Source organism: Marmota marmota, unplaced genomic scaffold, assembly GCF_001458135.2.
Source record: "Marmota marmota marmota unplaced genomic scaffold, marMar, whole genome shotgun sequence".
Classification (NCBI taxonomy): Eukaryota; Metazoa; Chordata; class Mammalia; order Rodentia; family Sciuridae; genus Marmota; species Marmota marmota.
Window position 1 is genome coordinate 59,592,986 of NW_025999900.1, and position 27,015 is coordinate 59,620,000.

The following is a 27,015-nucleotide window of genomic DNA, read 5'->3' on the forward strand; positions in this document are numbered from 1 at the left end:
GAAAATAAAATCTCCACCCCATCAGGTAGGCTATGCCTCATTAAAAACATTTTTTTTTTAACCCCACCAAACTTGCAGCAGAACGAAGCCACCAACCTGGTTAACATTCGGTTTCTTCTGTCATCCAGATCTGCTGCATTCCTCAATTGAACATAGCTAAAATGATCCTACAGTGAAATTTATAAACAAAACCCCGCAACCCAATTAGTAAAGATGAAATCTCTGAAACAGAAAATAAGATGATTTCAAACAGAGTCAAGGGTGCCAGGCTTTTCTCGATACTGCAAACAGCTAATTCCAAAATCAAACTGCTAAACAGTCAACATTCTCCCACCACTTCCCCACGCCCTCCAGGGTGACCGGGAGAGGCCCTCCCGCCACCCATAACCCCTTCCAGGTGTGCTGCAGAGCTGGGCTGCTGCGGGTCCCCGAAATTTGAGGCTGGGTATCTGCAAATGTCAAGAGGGACCTCTACCTATGTTATGTCCCTGTCATTGAATGGGATCTTCTAGGTGTGTGTGCTGGGTCTAGGGAGGCGTCTTGGATGTGTGGTTTTTTTTTCTTTCTTTCTTTCTTTCTTTTTTTTTTTTTTTATAACAAAGAGGCCTTTGGGCTTTAAAATCATCACTTTATTTACATCCCTTATCGCCCAAACTGGACATCCAATTGGACTGTGCTTAATGACAAGGTTTCAATGTGTTTGTCTTCTATCCAAAAGTATAGTTGTTGCTCAACAGTGATTTCAAAGCTCTAGGCCTGGGAGGAGGAAGGGTGGAAAGGAATTGATTAATTAGCAGGGACCCAGGGGAAGAAGAAATTCACATACTAACCGATTCCAAAGACCTATTAGTATGGCGTCGAATGTAAATACTGGAGTCACTGTGACTAGTCCTGAAAAACAAAGACATGTTTTAAATTGACACCACCCAGAACTCCCCGAGGCTTGTGACATGGTTACCCCCAGCCCCAGTTGTCCCCGCGTGCACTCAGGCAAGTGGCGACTTCAGACCGAGGGACAGAAATGACAACTTTTATCCAACATGCCCACTTCGTGGGTGGGTGCTTATGCACAGTGAGACGGATACAGAGACACACGGACTACAGAGCGACACTGCCAGGATGCTTACTGGAAAGCAGGCCACTTAGCAATCCTGGCTTTCTGGGTCCAAGCACCCAGAGGTCCTGGGGCCCGCCTGGATCCTCTGCAAGTTAGATAGCCGCGGGCCTCACCCGGGATCTGGGCCCTCCAGCCCTCCTTCCCACTCAGAGCGCTGCTCTTGCGGCCTGGTCCTGGGTGTGCCCCTTTCCCCTCATACACAAGCAGGCAAATTTTCCCACCAAAACTTTGAGGCTGGCGGGGGATGGGCCTCTGTCCTTGAAACACAGGTGGCCCACTGAGGGCTGTGGCAAGGGAGGCCTGGGCTGTCATCTAGGCTCCTAGCAGATTAGCTGGCAATGCCGGCCACAGACTTGTATCTCTGATCAGCGTTCCTCCTCTGTAAAGGGATCATCATTCCCATCCTGCCTACTCTGCAGAGCCAATGGTGCTGGTGGGCTCATGAGCTCTGAGCACGGGGTCCTGTTTTGGCGCCAGGTGTTGGTTCGGTGCTGTGGACCTCAGCATAGAGAGTCAACTCAGTTTCCTTGATTCAAGCCCCCTGAGTGACCTCCTGGGGGTCTGGGGAAAATGTATTTGTCTCAAGAGTTTATTTCCGGGCAATTTGACACTCGGCAGCTTTGGCTTTCCTGCCCACTGCTGTCCTGAGAACCCTGCCTTGCTCCGCACTGGGTACATTTGCAGCTAGGAGTTATGCCTATTACATACCAAGCCCACGTTAGGCTCAGGGAAACCGTAGTCCTTGTAATTCCATCTAAAAACTGCTACTTTTTTTCTGGCTGGTGTCACAGCACAGAAATAGAGTAAAATGTACCTACAAAGACAAAAACCCACTCTGGTGCCCAGACCCCAGTGGTGCCTCAAACAGAGCTGACCCTGACACTGCAGGCCTGGAGAGGCAGATGTGCCCTGCACGTGTGTCTGTGGTGTTTTCTAATAAGGGGGCACCTCCGTATCAGGAAGGGACTCTCCTCGGTGCCCTGGCTTTTGCAGCAAGTTTCCTTTTAGATATTTTGAGATTCATTTATAGTAGGTTTGAATCCTGATCTTCATTCTTTAAGCAAATACTATCGAGATCCTACTGTGTGCCAGGAACCAGGCTAGGTGCTCAGAACCCACCCTCCTTGCCCTCCAGGAGCCAAGAGAAGACAAGAGAGCTCATTCATCAAGCGAGTGCCTATTTCCTTAATCTTCTACCCAAAGGATTTCAGTGAATGCCAACTACAAGCCAGTGCCTGTGCTAACTAACTACTGGGGCTGGGCTCTCTATACATCTCTCTTTAAGGAGATCACTGGGGAGGATAAAGACATTCTTAAACACAGGTGACTACGGAAATTACAGTTCGGCTCTGCACAGTGAGGAAAAAGAGGAGGCTAGAGGAACATATAGAGGGGAATCTTCTTGGAGGAAGAGGCAGGTGGAGCTGAGAACCAAGGCTGAGATGTAGTAAGCCAGGGGACAGGCAGGTGCCAGCATTCCAGATAGAGGGAAAGTCACTAAAGGAGCCTGGAGAGGGGCTCAGTCAAGAAACTGAACTACGGCCAGGTGCCTGGTACAGGGTGGATGGAAACAGAGATCACTTGGGTCCTGCAGGCTCTGAAACAATGGGCCTCTCTACCTTGTCCAGTGGGGAGCCCCAAAGGAGACAGAATTGAGAGATGGCCAGAAAAACACCCTGCACCAGGGGGAGAGGCGCCCAGAAAACGGTCCCATTCAGTAATGTGGAGCCAGGTGCTGACCCCGCTGCAGATCAGTGTTCCTGGGTGTCCAGGAGGGGTGGCGTCTCCTACCCTGGAGCAGCAGGTGGAGGGCTCTGGGGTTCTCGCTTTTGCTTGCACTTGGGACTCAGCTTCGAGCTTTGCCACTGCTGTGCCTGGGTAAGGGGGAAGGACCTCTGCCCTGGGCAAGGAGATTGGACCCTGAAACGACAGCTTCCCCTCCCTGTCTGTCCTGGGCTCCTCTTCCCTGGGCTTCACCTGTGCTACCAATGGACACGGCGCATGTCCAGGGAGTTGGCTTTGCCCCCGCTCCCGGCTCCCCTCCCACTTCCTTCCCTTCACAGCGTTTGCTGAGGTGCCTGCTGCTGGCTGTTTGCTCTGGCTGTTTCCTTCACGGCTGCCTCTGTTTCCCCACATCCCAGGCCCAGAAGCCAAGCAGAGTGGACCTGGAGCCCTGGGCACCCGTGGCTCTTCCTCTGGCCCCCAGCAGGCTCCCCAAATGCATGACTCCATAATTTTCCTGATTGGCCAAGACCACTCCTGCCTTCTGGGGAACAGGGGCCAGAGGAGAAATGTGGACCACGGAGTCGGCGGTTCTGGTCTCAGAGCCCGGCGCTGCCATTGCCTAAGCCCAGAGGCCCTGGGGAGTTCACAAGGTCCAAGATTCCCTGTCTGCCATTGCGAAGCAGGAGCCCACCCACATGCCTCGGGTGGCGACGTGAGAACGAACGAGGAAGGCTGTGTGAAGGCCCTGCACACAGCGGGCTTGGGAAACAGTGACTCTGTGATGACGGGGAGGGGACCGGGAGACACCCGGGTCTTCTGACAGCAGAGACACATTATCCCTGTGACAAATCTGGCTCCTCTAGCAGCCTTGGAGTGACCGGGCAGGTGGGTGCTGCGAGCTCCTATAGATCATCTGAGGCTCGTCATCCTTCTGCTCCTTCCTTGCCCCAAGAAAAATCAAACATCCCAACCACCTTCCAGCCGAAGCTGGGGGAGACACCAGAATACTAACATCCACGTCTAGCTTCTATGTGACCAGGACAGAGGTCACAAGCTCCAAGTCAGTAGGGTGCGTATAAATGGGAAGTCGGGCTCCACTTGGCCCAATGGCTATCTGGGACCAGGGCAGCTGGCAGCCTCCAAGTTCATCACTTTCCCACCAGCACCGGCTGGGTCGGGCCATTTTGGGCCCGTGGCTGTTTCCACCCAAACAGCAGAGTGAGGAGGGAGGGCAAGCAAGGTGCCCTGCCGGTCCTGCTCCTGACAAGCTCTGGTGACAGGCAGGCAGGGGAGCCCAGGTGCGGAGAACCGGGACTTTGCTGACTCTGTATTTCTGGACCCTTGCCCAGTGCCACCCCTGAACCCCCCAAAATCGAAAGCTGCAAACGGAATGAGTACAGACAGCGACTCTCTGGCTCCATCTCTAGGGCGAAAAGATTTTTAGTAAAATACCTGGAAGGGACTTTGTGGTCGCCAGCGTCTTCTTCTAGGTCCTCTGAGGACCGAACGGTTCCAGGTGCTATAAATAACGAGCCTTCGTCGGGGTCCATGTGCTTCCTTTTCTCCTTCTTCTTACTGCTGGTTGGCCCTTCCTGGACCTTTACTTCTAACGGGTTCGCTATATTTTCTGAGCGTGGGGATTCTTGGGACTAGAAGACAAAAGAGCCCCAAACAAGTCAAATTTCCTGCCAGAGCAGATGACATCACCGAGCAGTGTCCCAGCCCAGCCACAATACCCAGTAATCTCCCTCCAGCACCCTCTGCCCCTGAGAGAACCCACCCCAACTCCTGTGCCTTGTGTGGAATTCAAAGGCTGTGAATGGATGGCGTGAGAACAGGGCAGGGCTTAGAGTCGGGAGGCTCTTACTTCACATCCCGCTGAGTCAGCTCTTTGACCTTGAGCAGCTGACCTCTCTTAGAGCCTTCCTTTTCTGCCTGTCAGGTGGGTACAATATTCCACTCCCAACCTCTTCCCACTGTACCATGGGGTTTCCTAGAGAAGATGTCTCTCAGAGGGGCAGGAGTCGACTCCTCCACATGACCACCCTCCTCCCTGTGAAGCACAGGAAGGATCCACGGGTGGCCACGAGCCAGTTCAGAGTTTGTGGGATGACACCCCACTGCGGCCAAGGGCCATGCAGTGCCACATCTCTAGCTCTCAGTTGGAAAGGAAGAGCTTCTGACCACGGCCACACCAGCCTCCTGAACCCATCAGCAATGTCCCACGTGGAGCCACTCCTGGGACCAGGGCAGCTGGCAGCCTCCCAGTTCATCTGAGGGCCAGGTATCAAACGGTCCACCCCCTGTCTCCGGAGCCAAATGCGGGGAGCTCGGGGAGTGGGCAGGCACTTGTTGGAGAGGCGGAGCCAGAGTGTGAATACCAGTCCCCCAGATGCAGGGAGGGCCAGGCTCAGGAGGCCGCGTGACCTGCCCCAGTTCACACCACCAGTGCCATGGGGATTCTGCGTCTCCACTTGATTCCATGATCCCCCCCCCCCCAGGGCTCTTCACCTGCCCACGTGCTGGAACAGCAGGGCTGGTCTGCCTTCGGCATTCCCACTGCCAGCACTGCGCGGGCCAGGGAGAGGGTCCCGCCGCTGAGTAGTCATTCTAAGGAATGGGGCAGAGCTGCCACTCTACTCTCTCCCTGTCCCCCACCTGACCCCGACCTTTTGTCCTAAAGGAGCTTTTCGGCAGACCACAGTCTGAAGAATCACCCCCATTGTTCCCCCGTCCCCAGCTTGGGGACATGAAGGCCTGATCTCACTGACTTTTTAGGCTCCCACAGGGCAGGGCTGGCTTCGGAGAAGTCAGCCTCCAGCAGTGGGAAGAGGCGGAAAGGCAGGTGGGGCTCCTCTCCCCGGGGGGCAGTGCGTCCCTGGCCCTGTGGGACCATCTGTCCCACAGATGGCGCACTCACTGCCCTGCCCCAAACGGCCATCTCCTGCCACGTTTGCCCTCTACACCTGGAATTCTCCCCGCCACTGTCCTGAGGGCAAACTGAATGAAACCAAGCCCCAGGTGTGGCAGCTTTCCACCTGAGTCCCATCTGAGGCTCCTCAAGCCCCCTTCTCCCTGTAGCCCTCCCCAGAGTGCAAGGCTGGCTCCATCCGGGACTTTCTTGAGCAGAACTATCGTTCACCCACCTGACACTTGCCTATGCCCCAAACCAGCATGCAATACACCTTTGTTCCCCGAACCATGCTGGTGTCTAGGGTCAGAGAGTAATACACAGATGCCCATGAGCTCCTGGGAGAGAACAAACCCCATGAAAACCCGCTAAGCACTCAAAGGAAGAAACGCGTCAGACACGTGACCGGCTGCAGGTGCAGGAGCCGCGCCTCTGCCTGGGCAGGGGCTGGGAAGGCTCCAGCAGGTGTCCTTTGCACGGGGCTTTGCAGGGTGACAGCTGAGGAAGGCTGTGGGACCAGCCCAGGCCCATCCCTTGGGTAGCCCTTGGGGACCCAGCCAGCTGGCTTGCAAAGCTCCCTCTGGCCTCCCTGGGCCGCAGTGCTGCATTCCTATCACCGGCACCTGCAGGAAGACCCTCCCCTCCTCTGATTCTCTGCCCCTGCCCACTCCCCAGAGGGCCCCACACGCCTGCTCCCTGTGCACGCCTGTGCCTCCTGAGCTGCTGGGCCTGATGGGGTGGATATGAGTGGTGGACAAGTGTGTGTCCTGCTCAAGCTCAAGAGCGAGAGGCTTCCTTCCCATGGACACAGCCCATTCCAGGCCACAGGAGCCGCAGGGTAGTGCTGAATGTGCCAAAGGCCCTGCAAATCACGGCTGGGGTCAGGGAGAGCTGTCCCTGTCCTCCCCAGGTGGCTGCAGGGGAAAGGCACTGCAGTTCACTAACACAGCTTCCCTGTTGGCTACAGTTGCTATTTTTACCACAATTACTGCCTCGACCTTGCTGGACCCTCACAAGTGACCTTCACGATCCTTTTACAGACCTGTGACTAGGGCCAGGATTGGGGTAAGGTGGATAAGGCCAGCGAGGTGACAATGGTACAAAATTTCAAGAGGGGTTCCCTCTCAGGTGTCCACCTAGCACTTGCCTGAGACTCACAAAAGTGCTGCCCCTTTGATTTAGTGCCCTGGGGTGCCCACAAGGGGAACCTCCTCACCCATGTCATGGAGAAACAAGTACAGAATTTCCCCAGGCAGGAGCCAGGACTCCCCAACCCATGATCAAGTACCTGATGGCTCTCCTCAGGGCCACTCTCTTTGGTCTCTCTTGGCTGGTGGTCCTTGTTGGGGGACAGGGGACTGGGTTCTGCGGCTGGCATGGCCCCTGCGGCGTTCCCGTTGACATAGGACGCATGGGTGCTGGCACTAGGGAGGACCCCAACCAGCGTGGAGAGGCTGCAGCCGCTCTGGGCGCTGGCGGCCTCCCTGTTCCTGGGGTCCAGCTCGTGGGGGTAGCCCTCCGGCTCCTCCAGGTCCACATCTTCGCTTTTCAAATCCTCCATGCCTTCCGCATAGGCCTCCAGAACCGCGGCCAGCGGCACCTCGTAATGCGGGTAGTAGAAAAGGTCGTGGGGAATGACGGAAATCTTGGAGAGGGGCGGAGAGGGCTTGAAATCCAGGCCTTCTTCGCTGTGGCTCCTGAGGGTCTCCAGGCTGACACTGCCGCTTGGGGGGTTGGAAGGCAATTCTTCCACAACCCCCGGGAGGCCTTTAGCTTCCCCCTCTTCCTCCCTGAGACTCCGGGTGGACTTTCTCTTGGCCTTCTCATACACCTCTGGCTTTTTATCCACAGGTGTCTCGTCCAGGGCCAAAGAGTAGACTTGTGCCTCCTGCTCGGAGCCCTTGGGAGGCTCCTGCCTGTCACGCTTGACCTGGGGCTCGGGCGACTCCCTCCCGGTGTGGGCGGACTTGCCCCTCTTCTTGCCTAGCTTTTCAGCAGGAGTGTCAGTGGCCACCTCCTCCGTGGGTGTCTTCTCCTGTGGCAAAGGGGCCTCAGGGAAAACTTGGCTGGTAGAAGCGAAATCGACGAGGTCGCTGTTAAATTTCGAAGCTTTCAACGGGATGCCTTCAAAATAGTCCTCCTTATCCACAGCTTCCACGGTCAGCAGCTTCACCTTGACCTCCTGGGCACTGGCCAAGATGGTGTTTTCTCCAGGGTGGGGAGGAGACTGACCTTCCTCCCTGAGGCCAGGGGGACCCTCTACAGCACCGTTACAGGAGGAGGGATGCTGGGAGGGTTGAGCATGATCATCTGCCCCTGGCAAGTCCCCGGGGACCCTGGTGGAGGCTGCTCCCGGGACAGCTGAGGGTTCCTGCGTTGGCTTCTTTTCCTGGGCAACCTGGATTGACGAGGCTTGTTCGTCCTGCTTCGGCAGCTCCTGGGTGGCACTCAGGCTCTCTTCAAAGCTGAGGTCGGGACCGTAGAAAGGGTCATTGCTGCAGGAGGCGTCTTTATAGGTGTCAGCCACAAAGTGGACAGTTTTCTTGATTGGCAAAGAGTTGGACCTCCGGCCGTCCTTTCTGGTGGACAAGATGGAAGATTCCGGAGCTGGCTCACTGATGCTACTCATCTTCCCTGGGCTCCCCTGGAGGACTTGGTCGACGAACTGATGCATGAAATCAGTGGAGCTTTCGGAGGACAGTGAACGGCTGGACATGCCACCCAGGCAGAATCCCCCTGTGCTCTCTGGCTGGTCACAGACAAAGACCTTGGTGGGTGGCGGGTGGCTGGTTTCGCGGTTGACAGTGTAGGCCTGCTCCCCGTTCTCAGTCAGGAGGAGGACTTTGCTTTCCTGCTCAGGGGGGGTTTCTTTGATGCGGACAAAGGTGGACTCAATGGGGTCTTCTTTATCTGGATCCACAAAATCTTCCTGCAAAGAATCATAGGACGACATGAAATCAATTCAACCTCAAAGTTTAAATACAATTTCTATCCCCCTCTCAACACACACACACACACACACACACACACACACACATACACACATACACAGCCATTTTGACAAAGTGTTCTGATTAAGATATAAATGGCAATGTCAAATAAATTAAAAATAAAATAGTAAAGCTATGGATGCAAGGAAATCTCAATGTGCTAATCTCCAGGGAGGGCTGGGCACTTCTTAAGCGAGCAGAGACTCTCAGCTACATCACGCCACTGGACCACCGGCCCAGTCTTGGTATGCACTGGTGGGCCACTAACCCTCTGAGCTGAGGCCTGATGGACCAGGTTTTACAGACTGGGAGGGCTGGAGTGGGAGACTAAATCTGGAAGGGCTAAAAACACAAAACGACTTCCTGTCATATGCTCCTGGTCCCGCATAGGAGTTTTAGTGTGTAAGAGTCAGCCAGGGGCCAGGCTGAAGAGGAGAGACTCTTGGTGGTACTACAGATTGGCCTCCCCTGCCCTGGTAGAGGGAGACTGTGCATACTGACCTCACCCTCAAATAAATGTGAAATCAGAGAACTGAAATGAAATAAAACTGTAACAGAGCTCCTCCTGTCACTTCCTGATACAGTCAAAATGCTCAACTGCTTGTTCCGGGGGCTTGATTGGGAAAGGGCTGCCTCCACTGCCATGGGCTGTCCCCCAAGGACTCACAGGTTAGAAGAGCGGTAGCCACTGTGGCCAGCTGAGGGGTGATGAGACCTCTCAGGGATGCAAGGGTATTGTTCTCATCAGACCCCAGTTAGTTCCCAAGGGAGGGAGTGTTCTAAAAGAGTAGGCCTGACCCCTGAATCACTCTCTGGCTTGCTATCTCAGAATGTGGTCTCTCTGGCACACACGTCCACCATGATGGTCCTCACTAGAGCCAACTGATGCTCCATGCCCTTGAACATCCGAGACTGTGAATTAAATAAATGTCTTTCCTGGGCATACTACCTAGCCTCAGTTATTTTATTATATCAACAGAAAACAGACTAATAGAGGAAAAAAATGTTATCTACTTCAATCTCTACTATCCTTTTATATATTAGGTCTGGTATAAAAATTTTTTTAAATTCCTGAAGGATCCTGAAAGTAAAACCTATAATCAAGAGAAGCAATAGGCACTAGAAGTAGAACCACCAATGGCCCAGTGTAAGAATTAGCAAAAGAAAAGATTCTGGAATAACCCTTTAATCTACATTCGAGACAAACAAAGGAAGTTCTTCATGCTGAAGGGAAATGATTAGAGATAGAAGTCCGGATCTGAAGGGGAAAAGTACCAGAAAGAGTAAACGTGTGTGATGGAAAAGACTATTTATACAGTTTCTTCAAAAGTCTACTATTTAAAGCAAAAATAACAAAGTATTGTGAACTAAAATGGATAAATAAGTAAAGGAAAGTTAAAGAGTAAAGAAATGGAGTTACACTGTTGCATTTAGAGACATACAGGATGCACTGAATCTGAAGTGTGTGATAATCATTTTAAGGTAGGTTAAACAATGAGCATTTACAATCCCTAGAGCAACTGATTCATCAAGTTGTTAAAATGATAAGGAGATGTGGCTACCAGCCCCATAGAGGAGAGAAAGTGGACACCAAAAACGGTTGTGTAATTAAAAAAACAAAACAAAAAAAAGAGTAGTTAGGAAGAAGAAAGGAACACAGAACAGATGGGATCAATGGAAAAGGGTAATCCAGATGGTAGATTAAAACCACGTAGCAGGACAGAAAATGCACTGATTAAATGAAACAGCTTGTCAGATGGATAAGAAGTAAGACTCAGCCATATGCTGTTTATATGAAACATACTTTAGTGCAAGTGCACATATCCATGAAAGGAAAAAAAGATGGAAAAATATCATATAACACTAATCACAAGAAAGCTATGACTGCATCAGAAAAAGCATACCTCAAGACAGAGAGAAATGTCATAAAAACAGAAGTGTCAAGTAATTAGGAAGATACAAGGGCCCTAAACGTCGACACACCAAATAGCACAGTACCCACACACAGAAAGCAAAACCCGACCAAACTGAGACAAGCAAGTCTGCAGACCTAGTTGGAGACTGCCAAACACTTCTTTCCTGTACTAACTGACAGAAATGCATAAAAAAGAATCAGTCTGCAGATGGACTATTAGAACAGCATATTCACACATGAGCAGTATATTAAAGAATGTTAATTCTTTAACTGCCTAAGACACATTCTTCTCAAGTCCGTATGGTATATTCACCCCAAGAAACCATATGTGGTGCCATGGAGTGAGGCATAGCACCTCATCTGTGGCCAGCGCTGGGTGAGTGCGGCATCGTGGAGGCCCAGCTCAGGGACATCTGGTGAGCTGAGAATTCTCATCTGTGTCCCTTGAGGGTGTAAACGATTGCTTTGCAGTGAAGCACTGTGTCCTGTGACCCAAGACGAGTTTCCCCAGGAATTGTTCTTTAACTTCTCTATTCTCAGCTGCATCTCTGATGCCAGCACTGGGGACACCCAAGTGTCAGCTGGGCTGAATCCTGACTGTGGCCTTGACTCACACAAATACCATTAAGTTTGAGTTGATTTCAAATTCTGCCTCCTGATTAAGAGGTCAGGATTAATGAATGCCCTGAGGCCTGGTATTTGGAATTTAATAAAGGGCCAGGAAAACTGAATCGCAAAAATAATTATCACTGCTCCACGCGGAACGTCCACTGTTGTGTCAGGCCCAAGGCTGGGAACACGTCTAGTTATTCTTCACACGGCCCCGAAAGGTGGGTGAAATCTCCACTTTACAGTTGGCATCTGATGCAGATGTCAGGGAAGCTGAGTAGCCAGCCCTAGGTCACAGGGCTCCAAACAGCAACAATGGCATTCCTGCCCAGGAATCCCTGCCTCCAAATTGCCCTGGGAAGTGTTCCAGGGTGCTAGGGCAGATGGGATGACAGCCGCAGCACCTGGTGAGGCTCTTCAGTGGGAAATGGGGTGCCAGCTTCAGATGCATGTTGTGAGGGACCTAAGAGACTCAGCTTTGGAACCACAGAGAGCTGGGGTCAAACCCCAACTTTGTACTTAATAGCTCAGTGACCCTGGGGAGACGTTTAACCCTCTCTGAGCACCCATAGTCCCATCTATAAGAAGAGGCTACTGATTCTGAACCAGGCTGGATTGTAGGAATGGCCTGGAAACCCAGGGGCACAGTAAAATAATCAGTATCCGGCAAAAAGAGCAGTCCGTCCCCCTTTCCTACAAGCATTCTTTAACTCTTTATGCATCTTTTCTTTTCTGTTTAGTATTTACAACTGCTGGATATAATAATGTGTTTGCTGACCCATTAATGATCTTCCCTATGGAACCAAGCTACACAAAGTTAGGGACCTCATCTGTCCAATGGTGTGCCTGAATGTATGATGTATGACGTATGTTATCTATCTATCTGGGGTGGAATCCAGGGCCTGGTGCATGCTGGGCAAGCACTCTACCACGGAGCTGCACCCTCAGCCTCGTCCAGCTCCTTGCTGAGTCCCCTGAGCCAGCACTCCACATCCAGTAAAGAATGGATGAATTCACAAGGCTGTTGCTATTGTCACTGTCATTCTTTTTGTTGACATTATCTCAGGGCTGTGCATGGTGGGGGAGGGGTGTTCAATGAAGCCACCACTTCTGCAAAGTGATTCTGCTCCAAAAATATTCTATCCCCAAGTATATCTGAGGTTCTGAAGATATAAAACATGTCTGTGAATGGTGTGTGTGTGTGTGTGTGTGTATTTTTTGTTTGTTTGCTTTGTTTTGTCTTGTTTGGGGGGGGTGGTACCAGGGATTGAACTCAGGGGAACTCAACCACTAAGCCACATCCCCAGCCCTGTTTTGTATTTTACTTAGAGACAGGGTCTCACTGAGTTGCTTAGTGCCTTACTATTGCTGAGACTGGCTTTGAACTTGCAATCCTCCTGCCTCAGCCTCCTGAGTATCTGGGATCACAGGTGTGTGCCACCACAATTGGATCAATATATTTTTAACACTGATAAAGGCTGGTGATTGTTAAGATGTTCCGCCTGACAGCTGAAGAATCAAGTGGCTGATCTGTATCATAAGTGGATGTCTTTTATAATTTTATAAAGTTTGCAATGGGAAGAGGTTTGGCAAAGAGGTGACCAGCTTCCTCCCCAACTTTTACGCGTAATCTATGTTTTACATAATCTGGAAGTTAAAACATGGCAAGGCAAGGACCACCAACTTGGGGTTGTCCCTGTTAACAGAGAATGACAGTCCAAGTCCCCGCTGGGTCTGATGGCAGCCAGTGGAAATGTACACTTTTTGAAATTGAAGGCAAGGAAAACCAACATACAGCTTCCAGCTCCGGAAAACGTTCTAGAAACTGGGCCACGTAAGTCACGATCGACTGCTCGTCCGGCGTGTCAACCATGATGTCTGTCAAGAGAGACACAGGGGTTAGCAGGACACAGGGCTTCCCCACAGCACTGCAGGGCGCTCAGTGAAGAGGCCCACCGATCATCGAGGGCTTTTTCTTTTTCTAAGTAAGGAAATTTGAGCTCAGAGAGGGTGAATCACTTCACTGAAACCTCACAGCAGACTGGTGAACCAGGATGGAAAGCCACGGCTTCTTATTCTGAAAGTGCCGTCCATCCTTCCCTGTGTCTTAGTCGCTCCCAGCAAGTCTGGTGACTTGTGCACCCCACTTACTGCCACAGCGAGTCCCAAATGGCTCAAACCCCTGGAAAGCCATGTGACAGAAGAGATACCTGAGTCCCTTCATTCGGTGCATACCCTTCTACTCTGCCACTCTGCTGCTGGGACCTGCCCTTGAGGGGACAATCTGAGCTGCCTGCTGAGCTTTCTGCAGTGAGCTGCCCACTCTGGGCAAAAAAGATCATTTCTGAAGCCCCCTCGACGGCCATGAGCAGGGAGGAGCTGAGTGAATTTTAGTAGGCCTCCTGGGTGCTATTTATCTTTACCGGTGCCTGACATCACAGCAATATGTGAGATGCATGTGTCAACTCAGCTAAAACAGTAAGAGACAAAATGACACACACACTGAACAATGCCAACTACGTAACGATATTATAAATGGGTGCATTAAAAATATTGGAATATAGGAGATAGAAGAATTTCCTGTATTTTTCACATTTTCTACCTGGAACAGCAGGGGGTACGTTTGTGATAAGAATCACTGAGAAGGAACCATGGAGGAGTGAGCGTCGTGCTACCTTCTGGTTCCAGGAGCCTGGGGATATGCAGGGCCTCGTGTGCGACTCGGAAGGCCTTCTCCAGGTTCTCCCGCGCGGAGTCTTCCAGGGCCTGCTTCATGTCCACCAGGCTGGGGTCAATGGCCTTGATTACAGCCAGGAAAGCCAGCCCGCTCTGCCAGCTGCCCGCGAAGTCCTGCACCGCCACGCCATACCTGGAGGAGGACCACAGCGGCACACCATGCAGGTGAGCGAGCCGATCAGGACAGGGGCCATGGCTGCAGTGGCCCCAGGTGTAGACCCCTGCCCCATGGTCAACCTAATGCACAAGGCAGGTAGCACATGGAAGCCACTTGTGAGGTGGCACCGACTCTCGTTATTACTATGAATAAAACAACAATTTAAAAAGTGAGGGGCAAGGGAGGGAATCCTGCAGGCATCAATACCCTCAGCCCTGGCCCGGGGTACGCTGGGGGCTGGCGCTTCACTCTGGTTCACCTATCTCAGTTTTGAGCAGGCCAAACCTGACCTTGACTATGTCACCGCCCATGTTATCACTTCTATATAGTAGATACAAACTCTGAAAGACACCCTGAAGCTTAATAATAAATGGGCACATATTTCCAGAACCCAAGAGATGAGCCATTTGGGGAGTTGGCGCGGCGACAGCCCCTCTGAGTTCCATTCAGATCCTCCCATCAGCTCTGTGTGCAGACACTGCCAAGCACAGTGCTCCCTGCTCTGAAGGCACACAGGAAGCATCTGCATGGGCACAACTGGCATCTTAAGAGCTGGGAACTCCCCTCTTCTTCGCCACTCCAGGGAAGGGGACCCTCCTCCCTTGGCCTGAAAACCCCTCCTTAACTGTTCGGTGGGCAGAGGGCCCAGCTTACTTCCTTGTTTTTCTCTGTACCCATGCCAACAGGGTCTTGATGGCCTTCCTCTGGTCTTTCACTGAGATTGCCACGTTCCTCTCGGTGGTGGGTGTAGGTGGGTAGGAAGAGTCAGAATCTGTGCCCCCCGAGCCAGGTGACAGACTGGAAGATGGAGAGTTTCTGTTGAGGTTGCCCGTGAGCTCCTTAATCTAGAAAGAAAACAGCGGTTCAGACACCAGGGCCAGACAGACGCTCCCAGTAAGCAGCCCTGTGTTGACCTGCAGCTCTCGGACGTGGCTGGAGGGACCGGCTCATGCAGAGCTGGTTCTCTGAAGGGAAGAAGCCTGTCCGACGGCGGCTGGTTGCTCTACTCGGGGTATAGGTACCCTCCAAGGGAAGGGTCAGCCCCTCCGGCAGCCTATGCCGCTCTGGCCAGCCTCCACACACAAGGTCTTCCTGACCCGACTCCATGAACCCCTCTTTCCTTATCACCTGCCACTCCCAGGAGATATTTCAAGGCCACTGTCCCTGCTCAATCGAGTTCTGCTGCCTGGCTGTCCCTTTCTTCCAATCACATGCACTTAGGAGAAAAGCAGAACCCCAAGCCTTGCCCCAGACCAGCCTACAGAGTCTGAACCTGCATTTCACCCATTCCCCAGCGAATCTGAGAAGCACTGATCACACACACTCCTGTTCACTCTTCAAAACCCAACTCTGGTCCCTTCCTCCAGGAAGTCTGCCTCATTTCCCTTGCTCATCTGAGGTCACTGCCCCTGCTTGGGGCTCTTACATCACCAGGTCACACCTTGGTCATGGCCTGCACCCCAGAATTCCATAGCAGGGAGTGACCTGTCTGTGATCCTAGAGGGTTAAGAGGACAAGGGCCTCATAGGTCCAGGAGCTGGCATGCTGGAGAAACTCAACAGATATGTATCAAATGAATGAGTGAGGCTCTGGTCGGAATTAAAGCCTTGACTTTTAACCATTTCTGATCATTTTAGCACCTCTTAGGATACTCCCCAATAGGGTTCAGTAACTAACTCCCACATAAAACACTAGACAGTGGACAAAGAGCCCTTGTATGTGGCTTTTCTGGCTGCTCACCACATTTTATGACCACTGCTCCCATTTCACAGTTGTGGATATTGAGGCTCTGAGATACAGAGACTTTCTTTTTAAGTTCAAGACTTACACAGAATGGGATCCAATTTTGTTTGTGCTTGTGTCTCTGGAAAGTAATCCTTATGCCAAAAGTTCAAGGAAATCTTTCGCAAGTGGATCATTTAATAATAAACCATTATTTTCTATTTCCAGTTCTATTTTAGTGAACAGAAAAGTCAAAGTCTGTAGCAACTGAGTCTCATTGACTCCCTTGAGCTGGACCCACACTGTTCTGTTGGTACTAAGTGGACTCAAGACCCTTATAGAGTGTTACAGAAAGGACATTATTTTACCTGGAAGAAGAGGATTATGTTCCATATCAGGCCAAGAACCAAAGAGGGGTTGCCGTCTGCTATTTCTGCCGCATCGATGCTAACCAGCTTAACCTGGAGAGAAGCAGTCCGTCAGCTTACAGGGGGTTCCAAGGAGGACCATCTCTGCTATTTTCTGTCATCCTCTTAAGCCTGTTTCTCTTGCTCACCCTGTGCCATTTGGCACTGGTTAAGACCATCTCTCAGGGACACTCAGAATGCAGAAGCATATTTAATGAGCACATACACAGTGCTTTCCATGGGAGACACCATCAACTCAGTCTGTGCTCATAGCGACCCTAAGAGGCAGGGGCTTCTGTTAACCCTATAGTTCAGGAGGACATTTCAGAGAGGTTAAGTACAATGAGCCCAGGGCCACACAATTTGCAAGGTTTCATTCAGTAGCTCTTTTCCAAGGAGAAATGGCAGGTGCCCAGGAGATCTGCTTGTAAGCTGCACCTAAGGTCCCTGCCTCTGGATTGAGAGCACCCTTGGACAAAGACAGAACACCAGCAATCACAACCCTGGGGGTGGGGTGAGAGAAGGGTAAGGCCACAGGCGATTAGAAATAGTGAGCTAAGATTGATAACCAGAGATTCTGTACCATTGCAGAACATTCTACTGACTGGTTACAATGTTTCCATTGGTTACAATGTTTCCACTACAGAAATCCCTAAGGAATTACCTGCTTTATTTAATCACAGAATGATGCTCTTGGTAAAGTCCTAAGGCCAAGTGTGACCCCTGGATGGGCGGCACCATCGCCTGGGAACTTTAAGAAATGCAAATTATCCCCTACACTGATCATCAGCTCTGCATCTCTCTGGGAAGGGCCACATTGCCTTCTCTTTGCTGAACAATCCTGTAAAAATGTCTAAAACATCCTTCAGGGGGGAGAGAGGAGAAATAAGATAAGTCAAGATAAACCCCACAACTCCCACTGCAAAGTTCTGCCTGGGGCACCTGGGAAAGGAAAAATGAGGAGAACCATTACACAGATCTTTTCTTTCCCCACTTCTTTCTTCTCTCCCTTTCCATCACGGCTTTTCCAATCATCTGACATTGGACCCTGATCCTGTCTGTTTGCCGGGGGTTCCTGACACCGCCCATCGGCGAGGCCTGGCTCACCTAATTGAGGGAGACTCCCGAGTCCCCTGGCTGACGTCGGTTTGGCAGGCTGATGCCAAGAATGTAATTCAGACAACAGGGGCTCATCGCGGGCTGGCGGGAGGCCAGGAAGGAAGTTGTCAACATTGTGAATAACACAGCCAATCAAATTTGGGTCCCATATTCTGTCCCCATCCATCACAAGCACATGTCAACAGGACGGATCACTGGCCAGCCTTGGCTGCCCTTTCCCAAACCCCGGCTCCTGGCAGTCCCTGTTTTCATTCCAGGCCAGGGGAATCAAAGCAATCAGCCAGCCTGTCTTCCTCGTCTTTCCTCCCGCCTGGAGGAAGCCCAAGTGACAAGTGATGGCCACCACCCTCTGAGCTGAGGTTCCAGAAGGAGTGAAAGGCAGAGCTGCCTTGTGGGGGTGCCGCGAATATGACGGCGTCCTGTCCCGACAGAGGGGAGAGGAGAGGGCTGGGAAGGGAGCAGCGGCCCTTGGGAAGGCCGTTTGGAGACTAAAACACTGTCCAGGGCCAAGAGAAGGTGGTGGCACCTAATGATCTCAGGGCCTAAAGAAGCAGATAGCCCAGAGGTTTTGGTTGCCTGGACATTTTTCATTTTGGGGGGAATGAGCAATGTAACAGCCCGACTTGAGTCTAGAGCTTCAGACACAGTCTTCCCTCTTCCTCTCAATTCAGCTGGGCTTTCCAGACTGAAAGCAAATGGACCAACTAACTGGTTTCTGGGGTGCCTTCTCCCTCTGGGCTGGCATACCTGAGGTGCTGACCCAGGACCTTGCTCCCTAATGGAGCAAGAGTTGCCTGCCAGTGGCTTTCACAGGTTAGTTCTTTTCACAATCAGAGTACACCCATTTCACAGAGGAGGAAGTCAAGGCTCATACCGAATGGCTTGCAGGAGGTCACAGGCCCAGTCCTGTGGGGCAACCCATTTCTGCCACCGGAGTCAACACTATGATATTCAGTGGGGAGGGTGGGCAGCTCTGTGGAGCCACGTCTGCACCCCGGAGCAAGCACGACCTGTCTGCCCCTGGGATCCAGCCCCCAGCTCTGGGCACTGCTTTGGCTCACCAGAGCCAGTGAGGGCTGTCTTCCTGGAGCAGGGACAGCAGGACAGGGAGGAGCCACAGGGCCCCTGTGTACTCTGTGGATTCTGGGAATGGCCAGCGGCTACCTCTGGAAGCCCTGTTTGCATCTGTCCCCCTCACTGGTGGGCATCTTCCTGCTGGGCCACTCACTCGTCCCACCTGCCTGTTAAAGGGACCAAGCTAGGCACAAAGCAGACATGCACCACCCTGGGGATTTTCCCAGATTTGTACTGTAATTGAAGACCAGAGGAGCCATTAATGGCCTATCGTACAGGAAGGCATTGGGGAAGACAGTTTGGGAAAGATTTACACATGGACTATGAAGGCCGGGCCTTCCTGAGCCTCGGCCGTGTGCTTTCCCATCCCGGGCTCAGCCCTGCGTCCTGGACTCTGCAGGATCACAGCTTCTCTGCCAAGTGAGGCCTCTTCTTCCTGATCCCAAGTGTCCTGAAGGCTCAGGACTTCTAATATTGCTGTGTTTCCAACATGGGGTGCAGCCCCAGGCCACGGGAAACACATGGTAAATGGTCCCAGGGGCCTCTCGGAAGCAAGCCTACTGCCTACCCCGGGGGTGAGGATATGCACAGGAAGAGGGTTCTCCACGTCACAGGGACTCATCTGTCTGGGTAGTCAGCACAGGAGAAGTGCATTTCAAGGTCAACTAAGGCGGAAGGAAGAGCAACGAGTACCTTGGACAATTGCTCCAAGGCCTCACACTGTCCCAAGTACAACGTCCCTGTGGAATGCAGGGTAGGCACTGCGACAAAGATAAGGCTGACCCCGACACAGAGGTGGGTGTCGCAGTGAGCAAAGCCCATCAAGAGCGGGGAGTGGCAAGAGCTCCCCAGTGAGCCCTATTCTGGGCCCAGTAGGCTTTGCTTCTGTCACCTACTTAGAGAGGTAAGTAATCTCCCCATGGTTCCTGGAAGTGAGTGAGTGACCACGGGCTCCAGGCCGGGGCTGGTCCACGTTCACGTTCAGGATCAGGGTGTGACTAGCTCTGCAGGCAGGAAGCCTTTCAATAGATGTAGGCGATGCCTGCTTTTTAAACAGCTTCATTGAGAGAGAAGCCATGTCTGTTCCATGCACCCCCCTAAAGCACTGGATTTAGCGGTGTTTAGTGTAGGCACAGGCGCGGGGAAGCTCCGCCACCACCAATTTTAAAACATCTTCGCTGCCTCTAAAAGAAGCTCCATACCCTCTCTTCACCTTGTTCCTCTGCCTCCCCCAGCCCTTACTGCACTTTTATCTCTAGAAGTTTCCCTGTGCTGGGCATGTCACATGAATGGAATCACATCCTGAGCACTCCTTCTCCCAGGCTGTAGGGGGCCACCTAGAGGCAGAGGGGCAGGAAAGTGGTGTCAGCCCTCACCCATCCTCCAGGTGGCTCTGCAGTGATCCTGGCACCTGGCATCCCTGGGCACCATCCCCCGTTCTCCAGGCTTTCCGTTCATTCCATGAGCTACTTGGCATCCTTTCAACAAATTCCCTGCTGCTGAAATCAGCCACCATCAGCCTCTGTGACTTACCCGAGGACCCAGATGAACCAGACGTCAGGATAAAGTTTTAGCTGAAGACTTTTTTTTTCTTTTAAGCTTAGATTAATTGCTGAAATCTAATGAAACTAGAGCTTTGGAATTTCAACCCTCTTGGGCCACCCTAACTCATCTGCAAGGGATCCAAACAGAAAAGATGGACTCAGCCTCGAAAGTCCTATCAAAGAGGAGGGGATGCTAAGATGTCCCCCCTGCACCTTTCGCCCCCTCTCCTCCTTTGTTTTTGTCATATTCTAAGTTCCAAGAGAAAGTTTTACCCTCTGGTACGTCTGCTGCACTCTTAGAAATGCAAAGGTCAACTAAATTCCAAAGATCTGAGAGCCAGTCAGCAGCTCCGCCCTCTCCCAGGCTGGGTGAGCATCGAGTTCCAAAGCTGGTGGACACAGGATGGGGTGGGCAGGGTCAGGCAGCGTCCCCCGTGGATGGATGATCTGATTGCCATTCACTGGAGCTCAGTTTACTTTGGCCATGCTAGCTGGATGCCCTGTTCACATTTCGTGACCAGCACTGGACTTCCCGCGAGTCCTTCCGGTCACAGGACAAGCTCCCATTCACAAGAGGAGCTCCAAACACTTACATTGCTATCTTCCAAAAACTTAAGAGCTTTCGCTATGTTGTTCAGCCGAAAAATACGATGTGATGAGGATTTGTATTCATGCAGCTGTAAAACAGAAGGAGAGGAACCAGTTAACCCACCCAGGCACCTCGGGAGGCCCCAGGGTGGCAGGGGATGGGGTGGCACGCTTCTCTTCTTCTTTACCCTTTTCACATGAATTTCTGGAGAAAGTTAGGACTGCACCTGGACTGCATCCAAACCCACACATACGTGCATCTTGGGGTGTGCAAATGGAATGTCAGGGACCCTCAACAGTCAGCCTTGTGAGGAACCTGGGACTTAACTCACTGGAGCTGGCGAATGTGAGGGACCCAAGTAAGTCTCCAAGGGACAAATCTGTCCAATTTCTCTCTTCAAGCCAGCTCCTGGCTTGTTGGAATCCCCTCTCCTCCAGAGACCGGCAAAAACATGCTTTCTTTGCTGCAGGGACACTCTAGTGGGGACAATGAGCTGTCCTGCATTACCACGCAGCTGCTAAATCATCCAGCCCGAGCCCTCCCTGTTGGCAGCAGATGTTTCTGGTTTGGGCCAAGAGCTTTGTGGGCCCTTATCTCAGGTGGAGAGAGAGAGAGAGGCCTGCAGAAGCTAAGATTCTGACAACACCCCCAGGGTACAGCCCCCTTTGGAGGCTCCTGTGCTTCCTGGGAAGCATGTGCCACTTCAAGGCCAAGCTAATGGGGAGGCCGAGGCCTGCTCTTGGCTCCTGAGGACGAGGACGGAGACCCCACCAAGGCCACCACGGAGGCTGCTGCCCATGCTCTGATACCCGAGTGGGGAGCCTGTGTCACTGGGAGTGCAGAACAAGGGGCCAGAGCACAGTTTCTCACGCAGCCTTCTGGGGCCCGTGCCGCTGGCTCCCTGGAGACCTGCTAAGAAGCCAAATGCTGTTTCTGCAGCAATGGGTTCGCCCTTCACTGGAATTCCTTGCCTGTCCCCACACGGTCCCCTCTGAGCGACGTGCATCTCCTCCTCTGCTATTGGGAAGGCAAAGGTGGGAGAGGTCCGTGAGAGCCCAGCCACACTTGACCTGAGAGGGGGCTCTGACGGAAGAGCCATGAGCAGACGGCAAAAGTCCTTGCTGGCTGGGCTACGCGTCCTGTAGGCAGGACGTGTCACCAAGGCCAATTCAAACACTGGAGTCTAGAGCAACATTTTCAGCCTCCACCCGACTGGGGCTTTGGACTAGATCCCCCCTCAGGGAACGTGGCAATATCTGGATGTTTTTGGTCACTGTACCAAAGGGTCCTAGTGGTACTTAGTGGTCAGACACTCAACATCCTGAGGTACACAGGACACACTGCACAACAAGCACTATCTGCCTAAATGGCAGCAGAGCCAAGGCCCAGAGACCCACTCCAGGCGGAGGAGAAAAAGAACCACTCTGTGAGAAGCAGACACTCGGACCATGGAGAGGAACGAATGCCCACATCAGTGGACATCCTTCAAGGTCAGTGCTATTTAAAAGAATGTTCTAGAAGCCAGCAGTTCTAGCGCTAGCCTCAGGTTAGATCACAGAATTTGGTTGGTAAACATCCTTCAATTTTTATGATTCTTAGCTGTTATTCTGGCTAGCTGCACTTTAATTTCTAGTTCCAATTTTTAGCCATCACAGGTGTGTGGTGAACACTGGGCATTTAGTTATTTACTCACTAAGATATATTGGCTTTTTTAAAAAGATACGGCTTAGCTACAGGTACATCCCACTTACTCACTGATAAGGAGAGTCGCCCTTCTGTGTGTCTGACGGTAGGACTTACGCACCTCCTGGCGCGTGTGCACTCCATCTGCCCCTGTGGTCATGCTCTGGAGCTTAAATGCCCCCCAAAGGCTAAAGGCCTGGTTGCAAGCCTGTGAGGCTCCCGGAAGGTGCTGGAACCTTTTACAGGCAGAGCCTAGTGGGCAAAAGTGTGGTCACTGGGGGTTTATCCATAAAGGGGACACTGGGACCTCAGCCTCTTCCTCTCTCTCTGTCTCCCTCTGCCTCCTGGTGGCCCTAGGTGAGCGTCTGCACTGCCATGTGCTCCCACCCTGAAGTTCTGCCTCATCTCAGTCCCAAAGCAACGGGGCCAAATGACCTTGGCCTGAAACCACGAGCCAAATAAACCTTCCTCCTCACAGGGCTTGTCAGAGCCACCGAGGGCCAGCACCTGTCTACTGGACAGAACCCTTCGGCACTGCTTCCCTGTGCGTCTTATTTCCTCCGGATCCTTCTGTAACATACGTACCAGGTTTCGCCCAGACAGGACTTCTAACAAAGCCATTAGGATTTTGCCATCTTGTATATCAACGAATAGGTCTGTAACTTCTAGAGGTGGGTCACACTGTGGAGCATGGGGAAAGAAAGCAGCTGATTAGTGCCCTGCGTAATCCACAAAACTATGTCAGAGATGCAGGTTTCAGTTCGAGAGAAGACTTCCAGACATCCAGGTCTGTCTCTAGGCAGAAAGTCCATCCAAGGGAGTAAGAGGCCCGTCCCCTGGAGGTGACTCCTGGGCAGCACTCGCACAGCCACCTGGCAGGTGAGCTGTGCAAGAGATTCAGCAACAGGAGACTAATTCAGCAAGTGACCTTGGGGATCCTCCAAGCCGGAGATCTCAGACCCCAAGAGTTGATCACATCCATGTTTCTAGTTACAGTTAGAAAGAAATGGCACGTCCTGATAGCCTTTGGATTTGGGGAAACCAAGGCTCAAAGAGGATGGGTGAGAGATTCAGCGTTTGGTTAAACAGCCCTTTGGTGAAATTCTGCTCCCTGCATCAAGCCATGACAGCGGGACCCAAGCGTACCCGAGATCTGCACTGTGATGGTGCCTGGGGTTAGCTGCACTCTAGCCTCAGGCTGGGTATTGGCAGGGTCCCCCAACCTTCAGACGCTCCTGTCTCCAGATGTGCACCCACCTGAGGGTCCGTCAACTAAATGAACTTGATAATAACCCCTCTGATGTGGCATGGTGGGGACTACCCCCCATATACACATTTTTTTTCTTGGTGCATTGTAGTTGTACATACTGATGGGATTCGTTGGTACATATTAGAACATGCACATGATATAACAATGTAATTTGGCCAATATCCCTCCCCAGCACTTCCCCCTCCCTTGGTGTCTACCACTCTGTTCACTTTCCTCTTCTGAGCTCCCTTTGATTTTTAAGAGATCTACCCCATGGTGGGGACTTAACGTCATGGAGCAGGGTCAGAAAACCTGCATTCTTCAGGGGCTCCAGGAGAATTCCTTTTGGGACTGGGGTTTTGGCCAGTTGAGAGTGGTTAGCCTGGGTGCTCTCTTTGCTCCTGGGGACAAAGGGCAGGCTGAGCTTTTACACAGGAGGCATGAGTAATGGGATGCAGTGACCCTGGGCCGTGGCAGCCCTAGCCAGCCAGAGACCCCAGGTGGGAAAAACCTTAGCGGCACAGTGGAACTGTGGCCAGTCACCCTTCTCCTCTGGGAAAGCCCTCTTTCTTTCCATCAAGCCTTGGAAGGACTGTGCTTTATTTTTTATTAGGGGAAAGCAGCGTTTCCTTACCTTTTATACGAGTCCCTGTGCCCCCAGTTAGTCAAAACACAGGGCGATTCCACCCACAGGTGCACAGAAAAAGGTTCTGCTTTGAGGGCAACAGCAACTTTGAACCAAAAGGCAAACTATTTTCTTTGCAAACTCCCCCAGCTCCTTGGGCACATTCCACACCAAATACGACAGCCTCGGGTGACTGTGGCTCTTACGGAAATGTGATTCCTGCTAACTCGAGGCAGAAAGGAGACACCCGAACCAAACCCCTCTGATGAATGGACTAACAAAATTTCCAGTTACCGGCCCTGACCGGGGCCGGGACTGACTCTGGAGTTCAATCTAAAGAATAATTTCCACTGGCAGTTCCTGTAAGTGCCTCCGCCACGACATCAAACAGGGCCTTGGCTGGGGTCCATCCTGCAGGGTGGCAGGGGGAGGCGTTGAAACCGCTCCAGGGAAAACAGTCCCAGCCTGAATGTTCCCGCGCTTCAGGAGATCGGTATGGCCGAGTCCACTGCACCCCCAGGGCTTTCTGCATGATCTAACTCCTTCGGTAAATTAGGGAATTTTTCCAGAAGCCAGAGACTTCAGTAAATATTCCTGACAGCCTTCAAATTGCAGTTAAGCCCAATTCACCAAGGAGTTCCTGGTTCCCGCCCATGAGAGGCCGCTCGTGAAAGTCTCAGGGTTGGAACATGGCTGTTAATTTTCCCCTGTTTATTATGCTTCAGGTTCAGGTGCTATCGGATTTATCTACAGGGCAGCCGCTACCCACCTGCCCCGAGAAAGGGGCAGGAAGTTGGCAGAGGAGAGAATCCTTGGAATGACAGCTGCTGACACAGGTTCACTCCGGGTGGCGAGGGAGTGCAGGAGGTGTCGCCGGCCCTGGACGACGCTCTGTTCTTTTCTGTATGTATTTATTTACCAATAATTTTATAAAGAAAGAATGACAGAAATCCTCCCTGGCTCTCAGCCACCTTGGCGCACCAAGAAACCAGGCCAGTGGCAAATGATTCCTAATGCTTCCTGCATGGTAAGGAAGCGTTTTCTGCACCGAGCTCAGGGTGATCGTGGGCTAGGTCACAGCCCTGTGTCGCCCGTATGCAGCAGGGAGCAGAAGTCAGGTGGTCAGGTGCCTGCTTGGGAGATACTCTAGCCTAAAGGCGAACTGTATGAATCGGAGTTTTAGTCAAGAGTTCCGACTCCCAAGATCCACACTGGCTTTCTCTGTTTTCAATGACCTCCGCTAAGCGCAGAGAGCCGTTGCTCTAGCACATTTAAAAGGAGAGAGGAGAAAGGAGACACACTGGGTCCCATAAAGTGGAGTGTCACCAGCTTCCAACAGAAATGAGACCCTGGCTGGTCTTCAGCACCGGAGAGAGGAAGTTGGAAGAGGGGAAGTCGGCAACATGAATCCCGATAAACTCAGCTGTCTGAGAAAAACAACGCCCCATCCTGCAGCTCCAGCCCGCGCAGGACACCTTAAGGAGGGTTTGGGCCTCTGCTGGCCCCCCTGAGCCTCGCATCCAGAAATGAGTGTCTCCCCTCCCACTCCCCAGCCCTCCCCTCCCCGCCTCTGGTCTGCAGTCCCTCCTTTGATCTGGGGCTGGCTTTGGTCTGGTGTGTACAGGTGCAGCCCACAGAGAAAATGCAACTCAAAAGGGAAGGGCCAAAGGACGTAAGGAAGAGAGGTAGGGAGGGCCGCTGAGCCCAATACCCAGCAGAAGCCGTGCGACACCAGGTCTGTGTGTCTCCGTTTGCCCCTTCTAACTGGACAGAGGGAATCCAGGCTGTTGTGAGGACTAACGAAGCTCCTGCTGGTGCCTTGTACTAAGCATGATTGGTGTGGGTGAAGCACAACATAGGGGCAGGCAAGGTCTCTCATCAACGGGAACGTCATGTCACTAGTCTGGCTTTGACGAAAGACACATGCAGGGCTCTTGCACAAAGCAGCCCAATGCCTGCAGATGGCTCTTAACGTGTCCCACGGTGGATGCCAGGATGTTCCTCAGTGTCTGAGGCACGGGTGAGGCCTTCTTGGCTGTGGGATTGTGTGGGGTTTTCAATATCAAATGCCTCCTGCCATTTGCTTCGTGGATCCAACCTCCTGGCCCAGCTAGACTGATGATCCCAGGAAGACAAACTGTGTCTTATCTCTGTGCTCCCGACACCAAGGAATGTTTAAACTGAACGGCTTCAGGGAACAGCCGTCGTCTCCTCCGGGCCGGTCGCTCTTCTTAAACTCAGGTATGGATGAATCTATGGCTTAACAATCCCCCGGTGCCCACTCACCTTTTCCAGATGTAGATTTATCCACCGAGTAAAAGTCCTCTTCTGCACATTTTCCCTCTCAACTGAAAACAAAGAATTGCCATTAGTGGGAGAGCAGGGGACAAATGGCAGGGAGGCCTGCAGAATCCTGCCCTCCCCCTTCCCAGGGGACATTCCATGCAGTCTGCAGAAAGAGCCCCGCGGTGGGTGTCCCAGGTCAGAACAGAGACTTCCAGAAGGGGGTCGGCAAGGGCTTATGTGGCATCCTGAGCCCATTTCCCCAGCCCCAGCCCTGAGCAAATGTGCAACCCACGAATTCAGACACAGGACAAAATGTTCTACGCGACCGGCTGTGAGCACCTGGACCTTTGACTCTGCAGGCTCAGAAGCGCTGGTGGGAAAATACAAGCGAAGCCCCTGGCAGTGGTGCTGCTGCAGGGTCGCCTGGTGCAGACACAGGCCTGAGTACCTACAGGGGAGGTGGGCTGGGGTGGGGTCGATGATTAGGAATTAGGACGAGGCCTGGAATGTGCCAGAGAGTGCTGGGGGGAATTTTACAGCTGTGGGTCAGGCTTAGC

The 27,015-nt window shown here is 52.3% G+C and overlaps 1 protein-coding gene across 6 annotated transcripts in view; it reads right to left on the bottom strand.

The window, feature by feature from the left end:
- Nucleotides 1–27,015, bottom strand: part of Clmn (calmin) — a 91,082-nt gene that overhangs the window by 11,074 nt on the left and 52,993 nt on the right. For 4 of the 6 annotated variants that reach the window (XM_048799287.1, XM_015495304.2, XM_015495299.2 and 1 more), the window contains exons 2-12: nt 26,459–26,520; nt 22,884–22,979; nt 20,620–20,703; nt 16,251–16,343; nt 14,815–15,005; nt 13,943–14,136; nt 13,063–13,145; nt 7,042–8,682; nt 4,295–4,491; nt 831–891; nt 97–167 (exon numbers count right to left, since the gene is read on the bottom strand). In XM_048799287.1, coding sequence (XP_048655244.1) covers nt 97–167; nt 831–891; nt 4,295–4,491; nt 7,042–8,682; nt 13,063–13,145; nt 13,943–14,136; nt 14,815–15,005; nt 16,251–16,343; nt 20,620–20,703; nt 22,884–22,919 — 2,651 coding nt within the window. In that variant the 5' untranslated portion in view covers nt 22,920–22,979; nt 26,459–26,520. Of the gene's footprint in view, nt 1–96; nt 168–189; nt 223–607; nt 757–830; nt 892–4,294; nt 4,492–7,041; nt 8,683–13,062; nt 13,146–13,942; nt 14,137–14,814; nt 15,006–16,250; nt 16,344–20,619; nt 20,704–22,883; nt 22,980–26,458; nt 26,521–27,015 lie in introns of those variants that run through there. The other 2 variants (XM_048799288.1, XM_015495313.2) reach the window with 2 other exon arrangements.